This window comes from Dasypus novemcinctus, chromosome 2 (assembly GCF_030445035.2).
Source record: "Dasypus novemcinctus isolate mDasNov1 chromosome 2, mDasNov1.1.hap2, whole genome shotgun sequence".
NCBI classification, from domain to species: Eukaryota; Metazoa; Chordata; class Mammalia; order Cingulata; family Dasypodidae; genus Dasypus; species Dasypus novemcinctus.
Genome location: NC_080674.1, coordinates 114,617,641 through 114,636,149, shown reverse-complemented (window position 1 = coordinate 114,636,149; position 18,509 = coordinate 114,617,641). Strand labels below are relative to the sequence as shown.

General features: G+C 39.6%; 1 protein-coding gene across 1 annotated transcript in view; it reads right to left on the bottom strand.

The window, feature by feature from the left end:
• Positions 1–18,509, bottom strand: part of MAN2A1 (mannosidase alpha class 2A member 1) — a 193,798-nt gene that overhangs the window by 142,280 nt on the left and 33,009 nt on the right. Inside the window, exons 3-4 of the mRNA XM_004484085.5 lie at positions 7,134–7,391; positions 2,595–2,739 (exon numbers count right to left, since the gene is read on the bottom strand). Of these exons, the coding sequence (XP_004484142.2) occupies positions 2,595–2,739; positions 7,134–7,391 (403 nt within the window). The remainder of the gene's footprint in view (positions 1–2,594; positions 2,740–7,133; positions 7,392–18,509) is intronic.

The window sequence follows — 18,509 nt, the reverse complement described above, 5'->3', positions numbered from 1 at the left end:
AAAAAGATTCAATTGTGGTTGCTAGGATGCCAACAGACAGATTCATTTATTGCAGTCAGGAATAGTTATTAGGAATGTCTTCTCACAAAACAAACATACTAATTCTCTCAGGGACAGCACTGCAAAAAAAAAAAGGTAAAAGGAAGAGGCAGTCAGTCCCTGCCCTTGAAGAGCTTAATATCTTCAGAGGTCCATACATAAAATTACAAAGTACATTTTAAATAAGATATATTTTAAAGAATAAATAAATAGACAACAAGTAGTAGGGAAGTTAAAAGTGTAGGCCAAGGAATGAGTCAAATGTTTCATCTGAGTGTGCTAAGTCAATTTCACTTGTTCATTGACTTATTTAACCCAAGCGTAGTGACCTCATAAAATGTGCTAGTTACTGTTCTAGACATTAGAGACATGCTGGTTAGTAAGACAAAGCTCCAGCCCTCACTGAGTTTACATTCTAGCAAAGAGCCCAAACACAAATGCTGTCAATATTTACATCTGTGCATATGTGCAAGCATAGGTGCTTGTGTGTGTACTAGTGAGAGAAATTAGGGGAAGGGATGAAGATGGACACAAGTCAGAAGGGCTCACATGCTTTTAGGAATTACTATATGCCAAGTGTTGAGCAACGCAAAGGGGAGAGGGTTTAGAGTTTAATGTTCTCTGCCACCTGAGTTTATTCTAGTGGGAGATCCAGGTAAACTAATAAGGAAGTACTCTGGTTCCACTTACTACCTAGATAACCTTGGCAAGCTAGTAACATCTTCACATGAACGTGAATAGTGGTATTAACCTCCAAGTGTTATCATGAGCACTAGATGAGCTGTTTACAAAACATTTGGCACACTGCCTGGTAAACCATAGATTTTATTACTGTTAAGTGTCCATGTTATAGAAATGCGGCAAATGAAATCTGAGGAAATTGAAGATGACAGAAAAGTGGAAAGGATATAAATGGGATTTTTGTTCCTGTTAAATATCAAAAAGGGAGTTGGGGGGGGAGGGCTGCACCAAGGACGACTTATAAGAAACACTGTGAGGTCTATTTATAACCTACAAGAAAGATTATACAATGGAATCTTATCACGCACCCAATTAAGTGATAAGATAAACCATACATGATTGACAGAGAGAGAGGACAGAACAATTTAAACAGTGCTCTGCCACTATTTCACTCATTAGGTGACTAGTCAGAGAAGGAATATGAGATTTTAAAAAATCTGCAGTCCCACAGGCAGTCAAAGTGGTCAAACTCAGTGAATATGCGTCTAGTAAGCAAACATATGTATTTTTCACACATGTCCCTTAAATGCTAATGAATTACTTAATCTGGTGCAAAGGTGAATAAATAGCAAAATGAATTTTGATTAGATGTGATTTTCACACCCTTTGTTCTTACTTTACAACTAGCCCTTGCCTGAAATGTTTCTCCACTGTATGCTCTCCACTTTACAGGTTGACAAAAGCAAATGTGCCCAAGGGCACAGGGGCAGCAGACAGCAGAGCCAAGATGCCTGCCTCATCATGTCTGGCTCCAAATCGCTAAAGTCTTTCCAAGATACCCAGCCATCCTGCGTTTGAATTTGAAGGAACAGGCTAAGACTAAGGAGGAAGTTGACGCAAAATATATAGGAAGAAAATTTAGACAGATATTTGTAGGAAAAGATGAAGACATTAAGACTAAAGACGAGAAACCAAGTCAGAAGCTGATGTGTGGCAACTGCTTGACACAGGATTCTAGAATATCAATTTCATATATTTTATACCTCTGTGCATGCAACATATTGAAGTGTTCTGGAAATTCAAATATTTCAGCACCCAAACTCCACCTCCCAGCAAGCCTCTCATACCCAAAGTAGCACACACACACACAAGTATTTTGCCAAAGTAACAAGTTCTATTGTCTTAGAAATAAAAAGAAATAGATGTCAATAAATGAGTGTGAAAGAATATAATCAGAAAATAAATGAACACCAGGAGTAAAGAGAAAACAATTCAAAGTATTAGGTGAAGAGTGAAACCTCTCATGGTAATGATAAAATTGAGAAATTGAGAAAAATAATACACTTCAAAAGAAGTCTTCAGAATTATACTGCCAAAACAGAAAGCCAATATTCAGTGGGCATTTACTCTGTGCCTGTGTATTCACACAAACATGTTTGCATATCAAATCACATTTCCCATTATAATTTTAGCAATTTCCCTTTACCAAGTTTCCCAGTCAAAAAACTGAGTCTCCAGGAAATTAAGTAACTTTGCCTGAACTCATCCAGCCAATACCAATGGGGCTGGGACTCCAATGCCCATGTCTGTCTGACCCCAGCACCAAGGATCTTAAACACACTTTTCACTCCCAAAGCTAAGACCACTTACTATTATTACTATTTCATGTTACACAAGTACTACTCTTGAATGGTACAAAAATTGATAAAATGAGAACTGAAACTCTAATAATACATATGAAGAAAATGTTACTATTAAAATTCAGAGAATAATGCCTCAAAAATTTGGTAAGCGGATTCTACAAGATTCTCACTTAAAAAGTCTGGGCCTAAAAGGGGGTTAATAACCTCTTTTTTTTGAAGTACAAACTTTACCTGGGTCATTATGGGAATGAGGCACCACGATGACTTGAAGGGGCTCCGTGTCCCATTCATCAGTTTCATACGTAATGTCAAATCCTTGCTTCCACACTCCACCATCTGGATTGTCAAAAGGAATAAGACTGTAAACATCCAACATCTAAAAATATAAAAGACAAGAAAAAAAATTAAGTTTAACCATGTACAAACATCAGTAATTTAAACTTGATGTTAGTGAATATTTACTCAAAACTACCAACTGCTATACTCTGCATATACATTTTTATAAGATAAAACTATTTCTGTAGACATTAATTGAAGGGTTTAAAGCAGAAAAGATAAATAATCCCCTCCCCCACTGGCCTTTAATAAAAAATAATTTCATTCTATTCTTTCCTCGCTTACTTTACTTCTAATACAATTTAATGGAAATTATAGGAATTGATCAGCAAACAAAATAAAATTCTGATGAAATCTGATTATGACCAGATATTTCAGAATTCTCAAATACAGTACTGAAAACTTTTTTTTTTAAGTTATTTGGTTTGTCTTTATCGTTTAATGAAGCTCATATATTTTTAAAGCTCATATCTGGATGACAATGCAACTGTAGCTATTCTTCCATTTAGTAAATGTTATGTTTACCTTTTTTAATTCTAAGAATAAAACTATAACAGGAGCAAGTATGCAAGATCATTTAAATATGGAGGAATTTTTAAAATTAAGATTTATCTTTTAAGTATTTATATATGTTCCAAGTTTCCAGTGCAGTATTCTGTCTTGCTAACAATCTATTTGGACACAAAGGGAAAAATATTAGAAAAGCATAACCTCAAACATTACTTTTATACTTCATACTCTCTATAATACTATTTGTGACAAAGATCACAACCCAACAATCTTTTATGAAGTTAAAATTATGTTAAAATTAACTAGGCTGTAAAAATTACAGCCTAATTAATACATAAATGAGTTACAAAAAATGTTACAGATAAGCAAATTATATAAAAGTGAAAACAAAGAATTTTAGGCAATAGCATATCTCTCACTATGAAATTTATGGATTTAAGAATTAAAATTAAACCCTCCAAAGGATAAGCCAACACATCAGCACTCTTAACCTTTTTGTTCCACGGACTCCTCTGCCAATCAGACGAAAACCACAGATCCTTGCTTTGTCCACACTATACTCTGTATTATTTAACAAATGTATCACACCCACACCAACACATCCCCACAAGAAAAATGTCTCTTTGAATTTCAAGTCAAGCTCACAGACCCCTTGTTAAGAACCCCTGGGGAGCCAGCTGGATGAAAGGATGTGTTAGCAGGCTCAGCAATTCCTTCCAGTCCTGCAGCTTTCCCAGTTCCCTCCTACTTCACTGAGCTTGCCTTCTGTGGTTTCTCTGCAACTCCTTTCCCTCCTTCCAAGATTTAGACCCAAAAAAGGGGAGGGGTAGAATATTTCCCTTAGCACAGATGAAGGAGGCTAGGTACTTAAAACATAAAGCCACGCCTCACAGATACAGCTATCTCTACTCAGCACAGGATTCTGATCCTTTCTAAATTTGGCCACACACTGGCTGATGAAGTAGCAGATGCAAGGTCTGGCCAGCTCCAGTCCCTAGCTTCCAGCTTGGTCTGTCAACCATGGAATCAAGATCTAGTCAGGTTCCCTGCCCTCAGGAGCTGGTGAAAAATACTACTCTAAAGCAAAGCCAGAAGCCAACTCATTTTGTCAGACTTTAAAATATTCACCACTTGGTCCTCCCACCAAGTTCTATTTGTTCTGCCAATAGCGCTCTGCTAACTTGCAGAACAGAGTAAATATGAATGACACACCCTCAGTTTAAGGCAGGAGTCCTTTCTGACCTTGGTTTTCAACTCCACTGCCCTCAAATAAACAGCACTGTCCAAAAGAAATATAATGCAAGCCAAATATATATTTTTAAAGTTTCTAGTAACAAAATGGATGAAATCAATCTGTGATATATTTTACTTAGGCCACTGTCTCCAAAATATTATCTTCTCAACATGTAATCAATACAAAAAAATTAACGAGGTAATTCACATTTTTTTCATACTAAGTCTTTCTGTGTATATTTTAATCAGCACATTTCAATTCAAACTGGCCATCTTTTCTTTTTAAAGATTTATTTATTTATTTTCCTCCCTTCCCCTCCTCCCGCCCTGCTGGGTTTTTTTTTCAAATTCTATTCAATTTATTCATTTTTTTAAAAGATATTACATTAAAAAAATATGAGGTCCCCATTTGCCCCCACCCCACCACTCCACCCCCAATAACACTCTCCCCCATCATCATGTCACATCCATTGCGTCTGGTGAGTATACCTGTGGGCATCGCTGCACCCCATGTCCCGTGTTCCACACCAGAGCCCACACTTTCCCTCGTTCCATCCAGTGGGCCATCGGAGGACATAGAACATCCGGCAATTGTCCCTGGGGCACCACCCAGGACAACTCCAAGTCCCAAGAATGCGTCCACATCTCTTCTCTTCCTCACCTTCCCCAAACCCAGGAGCCACCATGACCACTTTTTCCACATCAATGCCACATTTTCTCGATTATTAACCACAATAGTTCATGAATAGATTATCATTAAGTCCACTCTGATCCTTACTGTATTCCTCCTTCCTGTGGACCTTGGCTTGGTTGTGTCCATTCCACATCTATGTCAAGAGGGGGTTTAGATTCCACATGGATACTGGATGCAATCCTCCTGCTTTCAGTTGTAGGTACTCTAGGCTCCGTGGTGTGGTGGTTGACATTCTTCAACTCCATGTTAGCTGAGTGGAGTAAGTCCAATAAATCAGAGTGTAGGAGCTGAAGTCTGTTGAGGTCAGGGCCTGGCTATCATGTTGTCAGTCCAGAGATTCAAATCCCCTAGATATATCTTAAACCCCAGCACCAACTACAATTCCGGTAAAGTAGCATGAAAGTCTTGTGAAAAGAGATCCCATCTGAGTCCAGCTTCATCACGCAGAAACACCAGCTCCAAAGAAGGGTCAATTGGCATGGCAGTGAACCCCATCTGCCATGACCATAGAACCCGTGGGTCTCTTTAGCCCTCCAAAGGATCAATACCGGGGGTTGTATCTACTTTATGTGTCTCTGAGACTCTGCTCAGGTGTGCATAAGGGCAATCCTTCTGACAACCTCCAGACTCTATTTTAGAGACTCATAGCCATATAAACTCATTTGTCCTTTCCATTTCCCCCTTAATTTAGGTGAAACAGCATTTTAAACTCCTGTTATTATATGTAGACAGGGATATTCTGCTGGTCTGTGTTGAACCTTTAATTCAAGGTCATTTTCTAGTTGCATCATCAGCTGGTGCTTGGTAGTGATCCCTCGGTACCAGGGAGGCTCATCCCCAGGTGTCATGTCCCACGCTGGGGGAAATGCATTGCATTTACATGCTGAGTTTGGCTTCGAGACTGGCCACATTTGAGTAACATGAAGGCTATCAGGAGGAAACTCCTAGGCACAGTGCTGCTCTAGGCCTTGTTCTTATTTCACGCATATAGGCTCACAAGCATTGTCATTAGTATCAGGGGCTCACTGTTGGACCCTCATTCCTTCCTGGTCCTTACCATTGCACCTGGGGGACTGCCGCTGCTCCCACCCTGCTGTTTTTGCTGTGTTGTCTTCTCTTCTCATTTTCTCTTCTCTAGGATTCACCAGGATTCGATCCTGGCGACCTCTGATGTGGAGAGAGGTTCCCTGTCAATTATGCCACCTCAGTTCCTAATTTCAGCTGTGCTTCACCTTGACTCTCCCCTTATCTCTCTTTTGATGTGTCATCATCTTACTGCGTGACTCATTTGCGCAAGGGAATGGCTCACCATTCGGGCACTCACATAGGCACTCGTGGGGACACTGGCTCACCACTCAGGCACTCACGCAGGCACTGGCTTGCCGTGCAGGAACACTTTCTCTTCTTTTTCACCAGGAGGCCCTAGGGATCAAACCCAGATCCTCCCATATGGTAGGCAGAAGCTCTATCACTTGAGCCAGATCCTGCTTCCCGTGGCACTTTTTTTTAAGTGCTGAGTAGCCACATGAGGACAATGGCTTCCTTATTGGACAGCACAGCTCAAAAAGACATCCCTTTCCCGCCACAAAATGATATTCAGCAAAAAAATAATCTAACCCTACACTGCATGACAGCTATACTATGAAACAGCTATAAAGTAAAAGCAGGGCTTTTCCTGAACTTTTCAAAAAAGGGTAAGAAAATCTCTCTACCAAAATTCAAACCTCTAAAGGTTTTCAACTTTTACAGAATGTAAGACCTGAAAAGCACACCAAAAGGCTACCCTCACCCAAGTATAAAAGAGTCAGAAAAATGGGCAGAGAACAAAATCATGGAATTTTACAACTGAAAAAGAGGATTAGTCATCTTTGACTAATCACTTGACAAAGAGAGAAACTGGAATCCAGAAATTTAAAGCGACTTACCAAGTTAAAACAAATAACAGATCAAATCTTAAAAAAAAAATCCCACTGATTATTAATGAATGTATACATTACCTGCACATCTGAATTCCGACTTCCACTTTGTAAAGCAAACAGACAGTCTTGAGGGTCGATTGGGAGGGATGACTGTTGCGATGACAGAAGATGTGAGCCAGCACCTTGGCTGAAATTGCCTTGTGAACTTTTCGGACCATCCTCCACAGATTCACTCAAATTGATGACCGAGTCTCTAATATTTGAGATGATCTCATTATTCTCAGCTAGCAAACGCTCCAAATGGTCGATTTTTTCTTGTAACATTGAGAGTTGGCCCTATAATAAAAAAGAAAAAGGAAGCTATATGAAACTAATATAGCTCTGCTGAGGCACACACATTTTTTTAAAAATCATGTGCCTGCCCCTCAAGAGGGCAGCCACTCACCCTTCACTTTCCACTTTTATAAGTGGGATCACAGAAAACATGAACAGCTGGCAGGGTTGAAACATCAATTTACAGCAGAAAATCTCCATGGCTGCAATCTCTGTTTAATCATATTTTAACATGTGTAACACAAGAACCAAAAATATTTAGGGGTAAATTTCTTATTATAAAAAACCCAAACCCAGCTCTAAAAAGAAAGATCTTTGGATGTGTGGAAATTACACAATACAATAGCTAATACATTATATTCAGGTATGAAAATTTCAAGTTAAACTTAGCCAATTCTGGTTACTTACAAGAATCAAGAAGTACAAACCCAATAAAGATCATCTCAATCCATATTACCAGGGGACAATCCTAAATAAGAAATGCTATCTATTGGAAAATCAATTTGTTAGTTTTTATCTTGCCATATGCATTAAGATGATTGGCATGGTCCCGAGTCACCACACTGTAAGTCATTTAGACTGCTCTTAGCGTTTTTAATTGACCCTCACATTAATATGATTGCCAATTCTTTACTATAAACCTTGTCATATGGAATAGCATAAGCTTACAGATTCTAAGTACCATGTACACTAAGGGCAATGTCTTGTTCACCCCTATATCCAGGATTCCAAGTATATAGTAGATATTCATATTTGTCAAATGGCCCTCAGACTTTTAGAACTCAAGAGTAATTCTTTAATGAACACCCACTGCACTGGGCATAACGGTACATGCTGGTAAGACAAGTATGGATAAGATATGGGTCTCTTGTCCTTGAACACACAGGGTAGCATTGTAACGAATGACAGCCTACTTCCATGGCCCAAAAGTCCAAGTTGAAGTTTAATAGCCACATGCACATATATACAACGATGAACAAACAACCCTGGACTCTCAGCAACAAAAACTATACTAGCAGTAAATAAAAGGAAAGAAGGAAAGAGAGGATGAGGAAAGAAGAGAAAAACACACAAAATGTCCAATGGTGCAGCTATAATCATGAAAGTTTTCAGTCCCTGAAAATTTAGAAATACAAATTTTAAAAAGAATTTAAATAAATAGAAAGGTTATTTTCAGGATGTAAAGTGGAGAGAAGCAGTTTAAGAATAATATGCATGACATGATTTCCTTTTGAAAAAATATGTAATATATATGGAAGGCTGTATATCAAGATATGGATATTTATATTCTCCTTTAGGCTGTCATGAACTAATGGTAGTGGAGAAGTAAGTGTTTACTCACAGGTATTAATTCAACAGGGAAGAAGGGGACAGGTTTTTGAGCACTGGGAAAACTGATAGAAGTCTGAACACACTAAGGAAGAAATTTTGGAGTGAGACAGAAAAAGGTAGTCAACATTAGAAGCAAATCAGCAGCAAACACTGGTGATAAAAACCCAGAGCTCTAAAGTCTGAGAGGCAAGGAGCATGAGACATCTGTGCTCCACAGAACTGAAAGGCCCTCTCACAGGCCCCTCTATTAGAGGATGTGACAATAATAGCCCCCTGCATGTCAAAACTGTCACTCCCAGGGTTGAGCCATATGACACCAGAGACAGGAAGCACAAGGTTATATAGCTCAGAACGCTTCTGGCAGGATGAGCCTCATCTCCTCTACTGAAAGAGAATATGCATCCTCATAGGACTGCAAATGGAAAGCAAAGGAAACTTGGCTGACCCTTGTAACACTAGTTCAGGGCTCATAAAAAAAAGTTAGTTCAACCAGGAAGATTCCAAGTCAGCTAAGTTGGTCAGTGTCACACGACAAACCCTTTATTAAAAGCATGTACTTTTGCTTAGCATAAATGTGCAGCTTAATGGTATATGATATGGTGTTCCTAGAGGATAACCAAAGACCTGGTATAAAGAGGAAATATGGGGGGGGAGGGCAGATGCTAAAAGACAGATGTTTATGGAATGAGTCACATTCTCTTTCTTTTTTTTTTTAAGATTTATTTATTTCTCTCCGCTTCCCCCCTGCCCCAGTTGTCTGCTCTCCGTGTTCATCCACTGTGTGTTCTTTTTTGTCCTCTTCTGTTATTGTCAGTGGCACCGGAATCTGTGTTTCTTTTTGTTGTGTCATCTTGCTGTGTCTATGGCACCACTCCTGGGCAGGCTGCACGCTCCTTCGCGCTGGTCGGCTCTCCTTACGGGGCGCACTCCCTGCGTGTGGGGCTCCCCTACGTGGGGACACCCCTGCGTGGCACGGCACTCCTTGCACGTATCAGCACTGCACGTGGGCCAGCTCCACACGGGTCAAGGAGGCCTGGAGCTTGAACTGCCGACCTCCCATGTGGTAGAGGGACGCCCTAACCACTGGGCCAAGTCCGCTTCCCATATCCTCTTTCAAGTGATGGGGCTGGAAGCCTGCTTTACTAAGAAGATGCAGGTGGGGGGAGAGAACATTGAGCAACATTTCTGTTGTTTTGTGTCTAAGGAACCCTAGAGCAGTCAGTTGGGGTTCTCTAGCATAATAAAAATCATGGAGAGTCTTATGAAGACTCTTCATAAGTGTTAATAGGGATTTTAATCAGCTTATTTTGGTTACAGTTTCCTTTTTTATTTTTTTTAAAATATTTAGGTAATCTTTTCCATCTTCCCTAAACCCTAATGCTTGTAGATTCATTAGTGTTTATCAATGCTTTCTCATGTCTCAATTCTTCATATATACATTCTTTTCAGATGTATTAACAAACAAAAAACTCTTCAAAAAAAAAAAAGCACATCTTTTGTGTGGGAGAGAGTTTAAACAATAAACTACAATCCACTTAGTGGCAATGCTCCAATATGTGTTCATCAATTGTAACAAACATACCGCACTAATGAAGGATGTTGTTAATGTGGGATAGTGTGGGAGGGGTAGGGAGTGGGTCATATGGGAACACTCTACATTTTTTATGTAACATTTATGTGATCTAAGTATCTTTAAAAAACGTTTTTAAGTATATGAAAAAAAAATTTTTAATATTGGATGAAGTGAGAACTGCTTATACAGTAATGACACTGAATGTTAATGGATTAAACTGCTCAATCAAAAGACACGCACACACACAGAGCAGATATTAATATTGACTGTAAGTGATTCTCAGCGGAAAGACCAAAGGGGGCTGCCTTGGCATAATGCAAATATCACCCAAAAAAGCTATAAGTATTTTACAGTCAAGTACACAGATTACTAATCCGTGTATATTTTCATAAACAGACATGATACTATTGGCTGACAACTACACTAACGGAAAAACTTTTCTTGGTTCGTCATCACACCTCTAAAGAACTTTGGCATTTGCAGTGAAATCACTTCTGATGGGTTCTGTTGAATGTTTCCAGTACTGCAGATAACAAGTCTACTTTAGTGATGCTTGCAGAAAACAGTAAATCAAGTTTCTCTGATTCTAAGCAGAATAGAGTATGGTGACTCATCTTGCTCATAGTAAAGCTACACACAAGATAAAACCTTAGGTTAGTCTAAAATGCCATCATCCCACATGTTTTATCTGACATTCACTGTATATAATTCATGTGCCCATATTTCTGAAAGTTTTAAGTACTTTCAGGCGAAGATAATTTTAGTATCATGCATACAGCAAAAGTTACCTACAGTTGAAAAAGTATACTCTGAGAAAAAAGAGGATTCCCTCCAGGAATTCTTTCACTATGGCCCTGGCCCTACAGTATATGGATGAGAGTATTATTCAAAATAACAATACTGATGTTTCATGAAGAAGGATCTTGCTGGCAGTGAAAATGACTATCAATCTTGTTGTGGCTTTAAAGATACAATTAATGACCAGTACTTAGAAGTCTGTACTGAATTAAGTGCATGGAGAAAACTGTAGCCTTGGGTTGTGTCAGCATCATGGTCAAATGGTAATCATTTTAAAAACTGTATTATTCAGGGGATACTTTTGGGAAAGATAGTGGAGTAGGGAGCTACAGGGCTCAGTTCTTCCATCAAACAACTAGTAAGCAGGCAGAACTGTCTGAAACAACTATTTTCATGCCAGAGGCCACAGGAACACTGTACATCATCCAGAAAAGAGCAAGAGTTCTTTAAATTACAGTGAAGAACTGTAAATTGCTCTCTCTGCACAGCAGCTACCAGCACCCGCGTCCCATGCTTGTGGCAGGGTGCAGCAGGGTCCAGTCTCTGGCTAGAGGCTGGTGACAGAAAGAGACATAAACTCTTCTTCCCCAAGGACAGAGGTGTGCAAGATCAATCACAGATCATGGCTTTTGACTAGCAAATTCAGATAGCCGGGTCTTGGCTCCCAGAGCAGCTATTGTTTCAACCCTCCCTGCATAGGGGCGGAGGCAGTGGAGATTTTATAAAGACACCATGCTTCTTCAGGGCTGTGGAGAAAACACCTGAGGGATTACATTTACTGGGCAGACCAGGAAAGCTCGGCTTTGAGGAGCCATTGGAGAAGTTTCTGGCCTCCCTTGTTGACCCCTTGCCACAGGGCACTTTGGACCTGATCTGCACACCCTTCGTGGGTCCCTGGCCCTGTTTTGACTAGGAAAAAACAAACTGGGAAACCCTACCCAGGGTGATCCCCCTCCCAAAATTTGCCCTCCAGGCAAAAGTAGCCCGAGACAAGGAAACGAGTGTAAAAACTACAGAAGCAGACAGTCTGGGACAAAGGCTTCCTGGCTTCAGATACACGACGAAAGTTTGTCCCCTGGGAAACAGAGGGGACAACCAAATACCTGTAAACAAGGGAATGCCAAAACACAGAACCAGCAAAAGCGTAGGACAAGACACATGTCCAGCAAGACTGGAAAAACCCAGCACAGGGCATCTGCCTTGGGCAGATCTTCCTGGTAGGAAGGCTGAAGCTCAAGAAAAATCTCTGTTTTACCAGCAGCTGGTTACAAATCCAAGAAATGGACATATCAGGGAGTAAATCCCAGAATTAATATTTTTAAATATTAAAAGATACAGTGTGCAACAAAAGAGTAAAAGACAAAGAAACAAGAAATGACAGCCCAATGCAAAGAGTATAAAAATACAGAAAACACCAACAAAGAAGATGAGAATGTGGACATAATGAACAAAACCTTTTAAAAAAATGATCTTAGAAATCGTTAAGGAGATGAAAGTACAGAGAATGAACTACAGGACCATCAGGAAAACAATGAATGAAAAATGAGAGCCTCAGAGAAATTTTTAAAAAGGAATCAGAGAACTACTGGAGTTGAAGACCAAAATAACTGAATGAAAAATGCCCAGGAGGGTTTCAAGAGCAGAATGGAGCTGGCAAAAAAAAGAATCAGTGAACTCGAAGACAAGACACTTGAAATGAGACAGGCAGAGAAGCAGAAAGAAAAAAGAAATAACAGCAAAAATAGCCTTAGACACCTCAGGGACACCATCAAGCACACCAACATGCATTATGTGAGTCTGAAAAGAAGAAAGAGAAAAAGGGGCAGAAGGAATATTCAAAGAAATGTTGGCAGAGAGCTGGCCAAACTTAGCAAAAGATAAGAATATGAACATCCAAGAAGACCAGAGAACACAGAACAGGATAAACATGAGGATAAATATACACCATCGTACATTGATTACACTTTCAAATTATAAGGAAAAGGAAAGAGTTCTGAAAGCTTCAAGAGAAAAGCAACGTGTTATATACAAAGGAGTCCCAATTAGATTGAGTGCCAATTTCGCATGAGAAACCATGGAGGCAAGACAGCAAGAAGAAAGTTGTGCTAAACTACCAGCTCTTTCTAAAATGAGGGAGAGATTACGACACTCTCAAACAGAAGGTGAGAGAGTTCATCACTAGATTTGCCATACAAGCAATGTTAAAAGTGGTTTCTTTAGACTGAACTGAAAGGACACTAGACAGTGGTTCAAAGCAGCATAAAGAAATAAAGACCTGGGGGCAATATGGTGGCAGAGTAAGGAGGTCCAAAAGTCAGCTTGTCCTACAGGGAAGTTAGTAATCACCCAGAGCTATCTTAAGCATCCTGCGCAACATCCTTGGAAGAATGAAATGAGGAGACTACCCATGTGAGTGAAGATTCATGAGTAAAGCACTCCATGCCACCAAGAATGGCAGCCATCCTCCATGGGTGGTGCAAGCCGCCTTGGGCGCTACCAGTGGCTGGAGTTGGATGTTCCATTTCCCAAAAACAGGGGAGGAAGAAAGAGCCAGGCACTGACTTCAGCTACTTATTAGTAAATTCAGCAAGGTAAAGTATAATCCTAAGAAGAGCTAAAATTTGAACCTGTCCAAGTCAGAAAGAGGCCTGCAGCTCCATTTTAACTGTCTCTGGCATATGAGGAAGCCAGGCTGATTAACGATCACAGTGACATAGGGACTGGCTTCTTCACACCCAGATCGGACTGCAGCTCTAGCCTAAGCTCCAGCCCCACCTCCAGCAGGGAGGAAGCTGGGGGTACCTGCAGCAGTCTCTCTGAGCAACTGCAGGTGCTCATGGCTGGCACAGACTGAATAGTCAGATATCTGGGGCTCCAGGCCCACCCTGCCTATAGAATAGGAGGGGAGCTGTGTTCCCTCAATCTCTCTGGGCAACTGCAGGCACTTTCAGCCCACTCAGACTGGTTTGTCAAGCACTTGGGACTCCACCCCCGCCCCTACCATAAGATAGGAGGAGGTTGATGTTTCCTAAGCCTATCTGCGCAAGTACAGGCATTTTTGGTCTGCAAGAACTGGACTGTTAAAAAAATAAAAAATAAAAAAGAACTGGACTGTTGGATGTCTGTGGCTTAACACTCACCCCTAATAGGACAAGAGGGAGGTGATGTCTCCCAGCCTCTCTGGGCAACTGCAGGTGCTTTTGGCACACACAGACTGAAAAGTCAGACACCTGAGGCTCCACTCCACACCCACAATATGACAGGAAGGGGACTACTATGTTTCCTCAGCCTCTCAAGGCAACTGCTGGTACTTTCTGCCCACACAGATTAGATTGTTGGGCACTCGAGAGGGTCCAACCCCATCTGTGGCATATGAGGAGGGGGCAGTGCTACATCAGTCTACCCAAGCAACTGCAGTCAGTTTTGACCCGCATGGATTAGTTTGCTGTTCACACCTGCAGCTCCATCCCTTCCGTAGGCAGGGGAGGAAGGGTCAAAAAGCTTCAACAGTCTCTCCAGGCAACTAAAGATGGCCTTGGCCCGTACAGCTAGGATTACTACACATAGCTGCAGCTTCATTCCTACCCCTGGCAGAGAAGAAAGGAAGAAGCTTCACTGGCTTCTGGCGTAATGTGGGTAGTGTCAGCCTCCAGAGCTCAGAGTAACTACATTCTACTGCACAACCAGCAAGAGAGAAAGGGCAAGAAAGCCCTAAATTAAAGGGAGAAACTACACTCAGAATAAGTAAATCTACCAAACTAGATGTCAAGAGACCAACAAAAAACTACAATCCCTACCAATAAACATGAAGATACAGCCCAATCAAAGGAACAAGATAAGCCTCCAAATGACACACAGGAGTTGAGACAACTAATCATAGATGTTCAAACAAATCTTAAATTCAGTGAGATAGCTACAAAGATTAAGGATATTAGGAAGACACTGGGTGAGGACAAAGAAGAAGTTAAAAGAACAAGCAGAAAAAGAACAGATCTTATAGGAATGGAAGGCACAATAAATGAAATTAAAAACACACTGGAGGCATACAGCAGCAGATTTGAGGAGGCAGAAAAAAGGACTGGTGAGCTTGAAGACATGACATCCGAAACCAAATTTACAAAAGAACAGATAAAGAAAAGAAAGGAAAAAATTGGACAGGTCTTAGGGAAATAAATGATGGCAAGAGACGTGCAAATGTAAGTGTCATGGTGTCCCAGAAGGAGAAGGCAAAAGAGACAGAAGGAATATTTGAATAAATAATGGTTGAAAATTTCCCAACTCAATTGAAGGACACAGATATAGCCATGTCCAAGAAGCTGAACTTACTCCCATCAGAATAAATCCAAATAGACCTATCCTGAGACACTTACTAATTAGAATGTCAAATGCCAAAGACAGAGAATTTTGAGAGCAGAAAGAGAAAAGTATACAAGGGATTCTGAAAAAGATTAAATGCTGATTTCTCATCAGAAACCATGGAGGCAAGAAGGCATTAGTATGATATACTTAAGATACTTCAACAAAAAAAACTGCCAGCCAACAATCTTATATCCAGCAACATTGTCTTTCAAAAATGAGGGCAAATTTAGAATATTCACAGATAAACAGAGACTGAGAGAGTTTGTAACCAAGAGACCGCTTTACAGGAATTACAAAAGGGAGTGCTAGAGCCTGAAAAGAAAAAGCAGGAGAGAGGCTTGGAAAAGAGTCTAGAAAGGAAGATTAGATCAGTAAAAGTAACCAAAGGTATAAAAAGAGTGGTGAAAATAAAAATTGACAGATAAAACCCAAAGGTGAAAATAGGTGAAGTAAGAACTGCCTTTACAGTAATAACAATGAATGTTAATGGATTAAACTCCCCAATCAAAAGACACAGAGTAGTGGAATGGATAAGAAAATAAGAGCCACCTAAATGCTGTCGACAAGAGACTCACCTAAGACCCAAAGATACCAAAAGACTGAAAATGAAAGTCTAGAAAAAGGTATTTCATGCACACAATAACCAAAAAAAGCTAGAGTATCTGTACTTATATTGGATGAAGTAGACTTTAAAAGCAAAAATGTTATTAGAGACAAAGAAGGGCATTTATAGTAACAAAAGGGGCAATTCACCAAGAATAACCATCATAAATGTATATGCACCTAACCAGGATGCCCCATATTACATGAGGCAAATGCTGGCAAAACTGAAGGGAGAAATAGAGATGTCTACAATAATAGTTGGAGACTTCAATACACCATTCTCACTATTGGAGAGAACATCTGGGCAGGGGATCAATAAAGAAATAGAGAGCTTGAATATACATATACAGAACACTGCACCCAAAACAGCAGGATATACATTCTTCTCAAGTGCTCATGGATCTTTCTCCAAGAGAGACCATGTGTTAGGTTACAAACCAGATCTTAATAAATTCAACAAGATCAAAATTATACAAAGAACTTTTTCTGATCATAATGGAATAAAGCTGGAATTCAACAACAGTTGGAATAAAGGAAAATTCATAAATATATGGAAATTAAACAATATACACCTAAATAATCAGTGGATCAAAGAAAAAATTGCAAGGGAAATCAAATACCTTGAGATGAATGAAAACAAGAACACAACAGATCAGAGCCTATGGGATGCAGCAGAGGCAGTAATCTGAGGGAAATTTATAGCCGTCAATGCTTACATTAAAAAAGAAGAGAAAGGTAAAATCAATGACCTACCTACAAAGGAAGGAACTAGAAAAAGAACAGCAAACTATTTCCAATGAAAGCACAAATCTTACTCAAATTTTTCTAAAAAATTGTAGAAGGAAAGCTACCAAACTCATTCTATAAAGGCAATATCACCCTAATAGCAAAGTCAGATAAAAATATTACAAAAAACAGAAAATTGCAGACCCATTTCCCTAATGAAGACAGATACAAAAATCCTAAACCAAATACTAGCTAATTGAGTCCAACAACACATTATAAGAATTATTCATCAAAATCAAGTGGGTTTTAAAACAGCATGCAAGGATTGTTCAACACAAGAAAATCAATCACCAAATTAATAAACCAATGATGAAAAATCACATGATCATATCGACTGATACAGAAAAGGCATTTGTCAAAATACAGCATCCTTCCTTGATAAAAAACTACAAAAGATAGGACTGAAGGCAACTTTCTCAACCTGATGAAAGCTATATATGAAAAGCCCACAGCTAACATTACACTCAATTGTGAAAGACTGAAAGCTTTCCTGTTGAGATCAGGAACAAGGCAACAATGCCCACTGTCAACAGTGTTGTTCAATGCTAGAGGTTCTAGCTATAGCAATTAGGCAAGAAAAAGAAATAAAAGGCCTCCAAATCAGATAGGTAGAAGTAAAATTTTCACTATTCACACATGATAACCTAAACCTAGCAAGTACTATAAATTCTACAACAAAGCTGCTAGAGCCAATAAACAATTTCAGCAGAGTTGCAGGATATAAGTTTAATATGCAAAAATCAGTAGTGTTTATATACACTAGTAATGCGTACTCTGAGGAGGAAGTCAGGAAAAAAATTCCATTTTACAATAAGACTAAAAGAATCAAATACTTAGAAATAAACTTAACCAAAGATGTAAAGCACTAAAATTCAAAAAGCTACAGTGGGGAAGTGGCTGTGGCTCAATGGAATGGGCTCCTGTCTACCATAAGGGAGGAACTGGGTTCACGTCCCAGGTCCTCCCTGTGAAGGCCAGCTAGCCCATGCCCCGCGAAGAGCTGGCGCAGCATGACAAAGGGAGACAAGTAGACACAGAAGAACACACAGTGGAAGGACACAGAGAGCAGACAGCAAACAAGCCACAAGAGGAGGAGAATAAATAAATAAACTTTAAAAAAAAAAAAAACTACAGTGCATTGCTAACATGAGTTTTTTTTTTAAAACTAAATTAATTGAAGAACATTCTGTGCTCATGGATTTAAAGACTAAACATCGGTTAAGGTGTCAATTTTACCCAAGTTGATGTGCACATTCAATACAGGCCCAATAAAAATTCCACCAGCATCTTTTACACAAATGGAAAACACAATTATCAAATTAACTCAGAAGGGTAAGGGTCCCTGAATAGCCATCTTAAAAAGGAAGAGTAAAGTTGAAGGACTCTCAGCGTTTGGCCTTTAAATCCTATCACCTAGAAACAGTAGTAAAAACAGCATGGTACTGGCTTAAAAATAGACACATAGAACAACGGAAATGAACTGATGATTCATACAGATCCTCACATCTATGGACAAGTAATTTTTGACAAGGCTGTCAAACCCACCCAACTGGTGCATAAGAGTCTAGTTAACAAACAGTGCTGGGAGAACTGGACATCCATAGCTAACAGAAAGAAAGAAGATCCCCATTTCACACCTTATATAAAAATTAACTCAAAATGGATGAAAG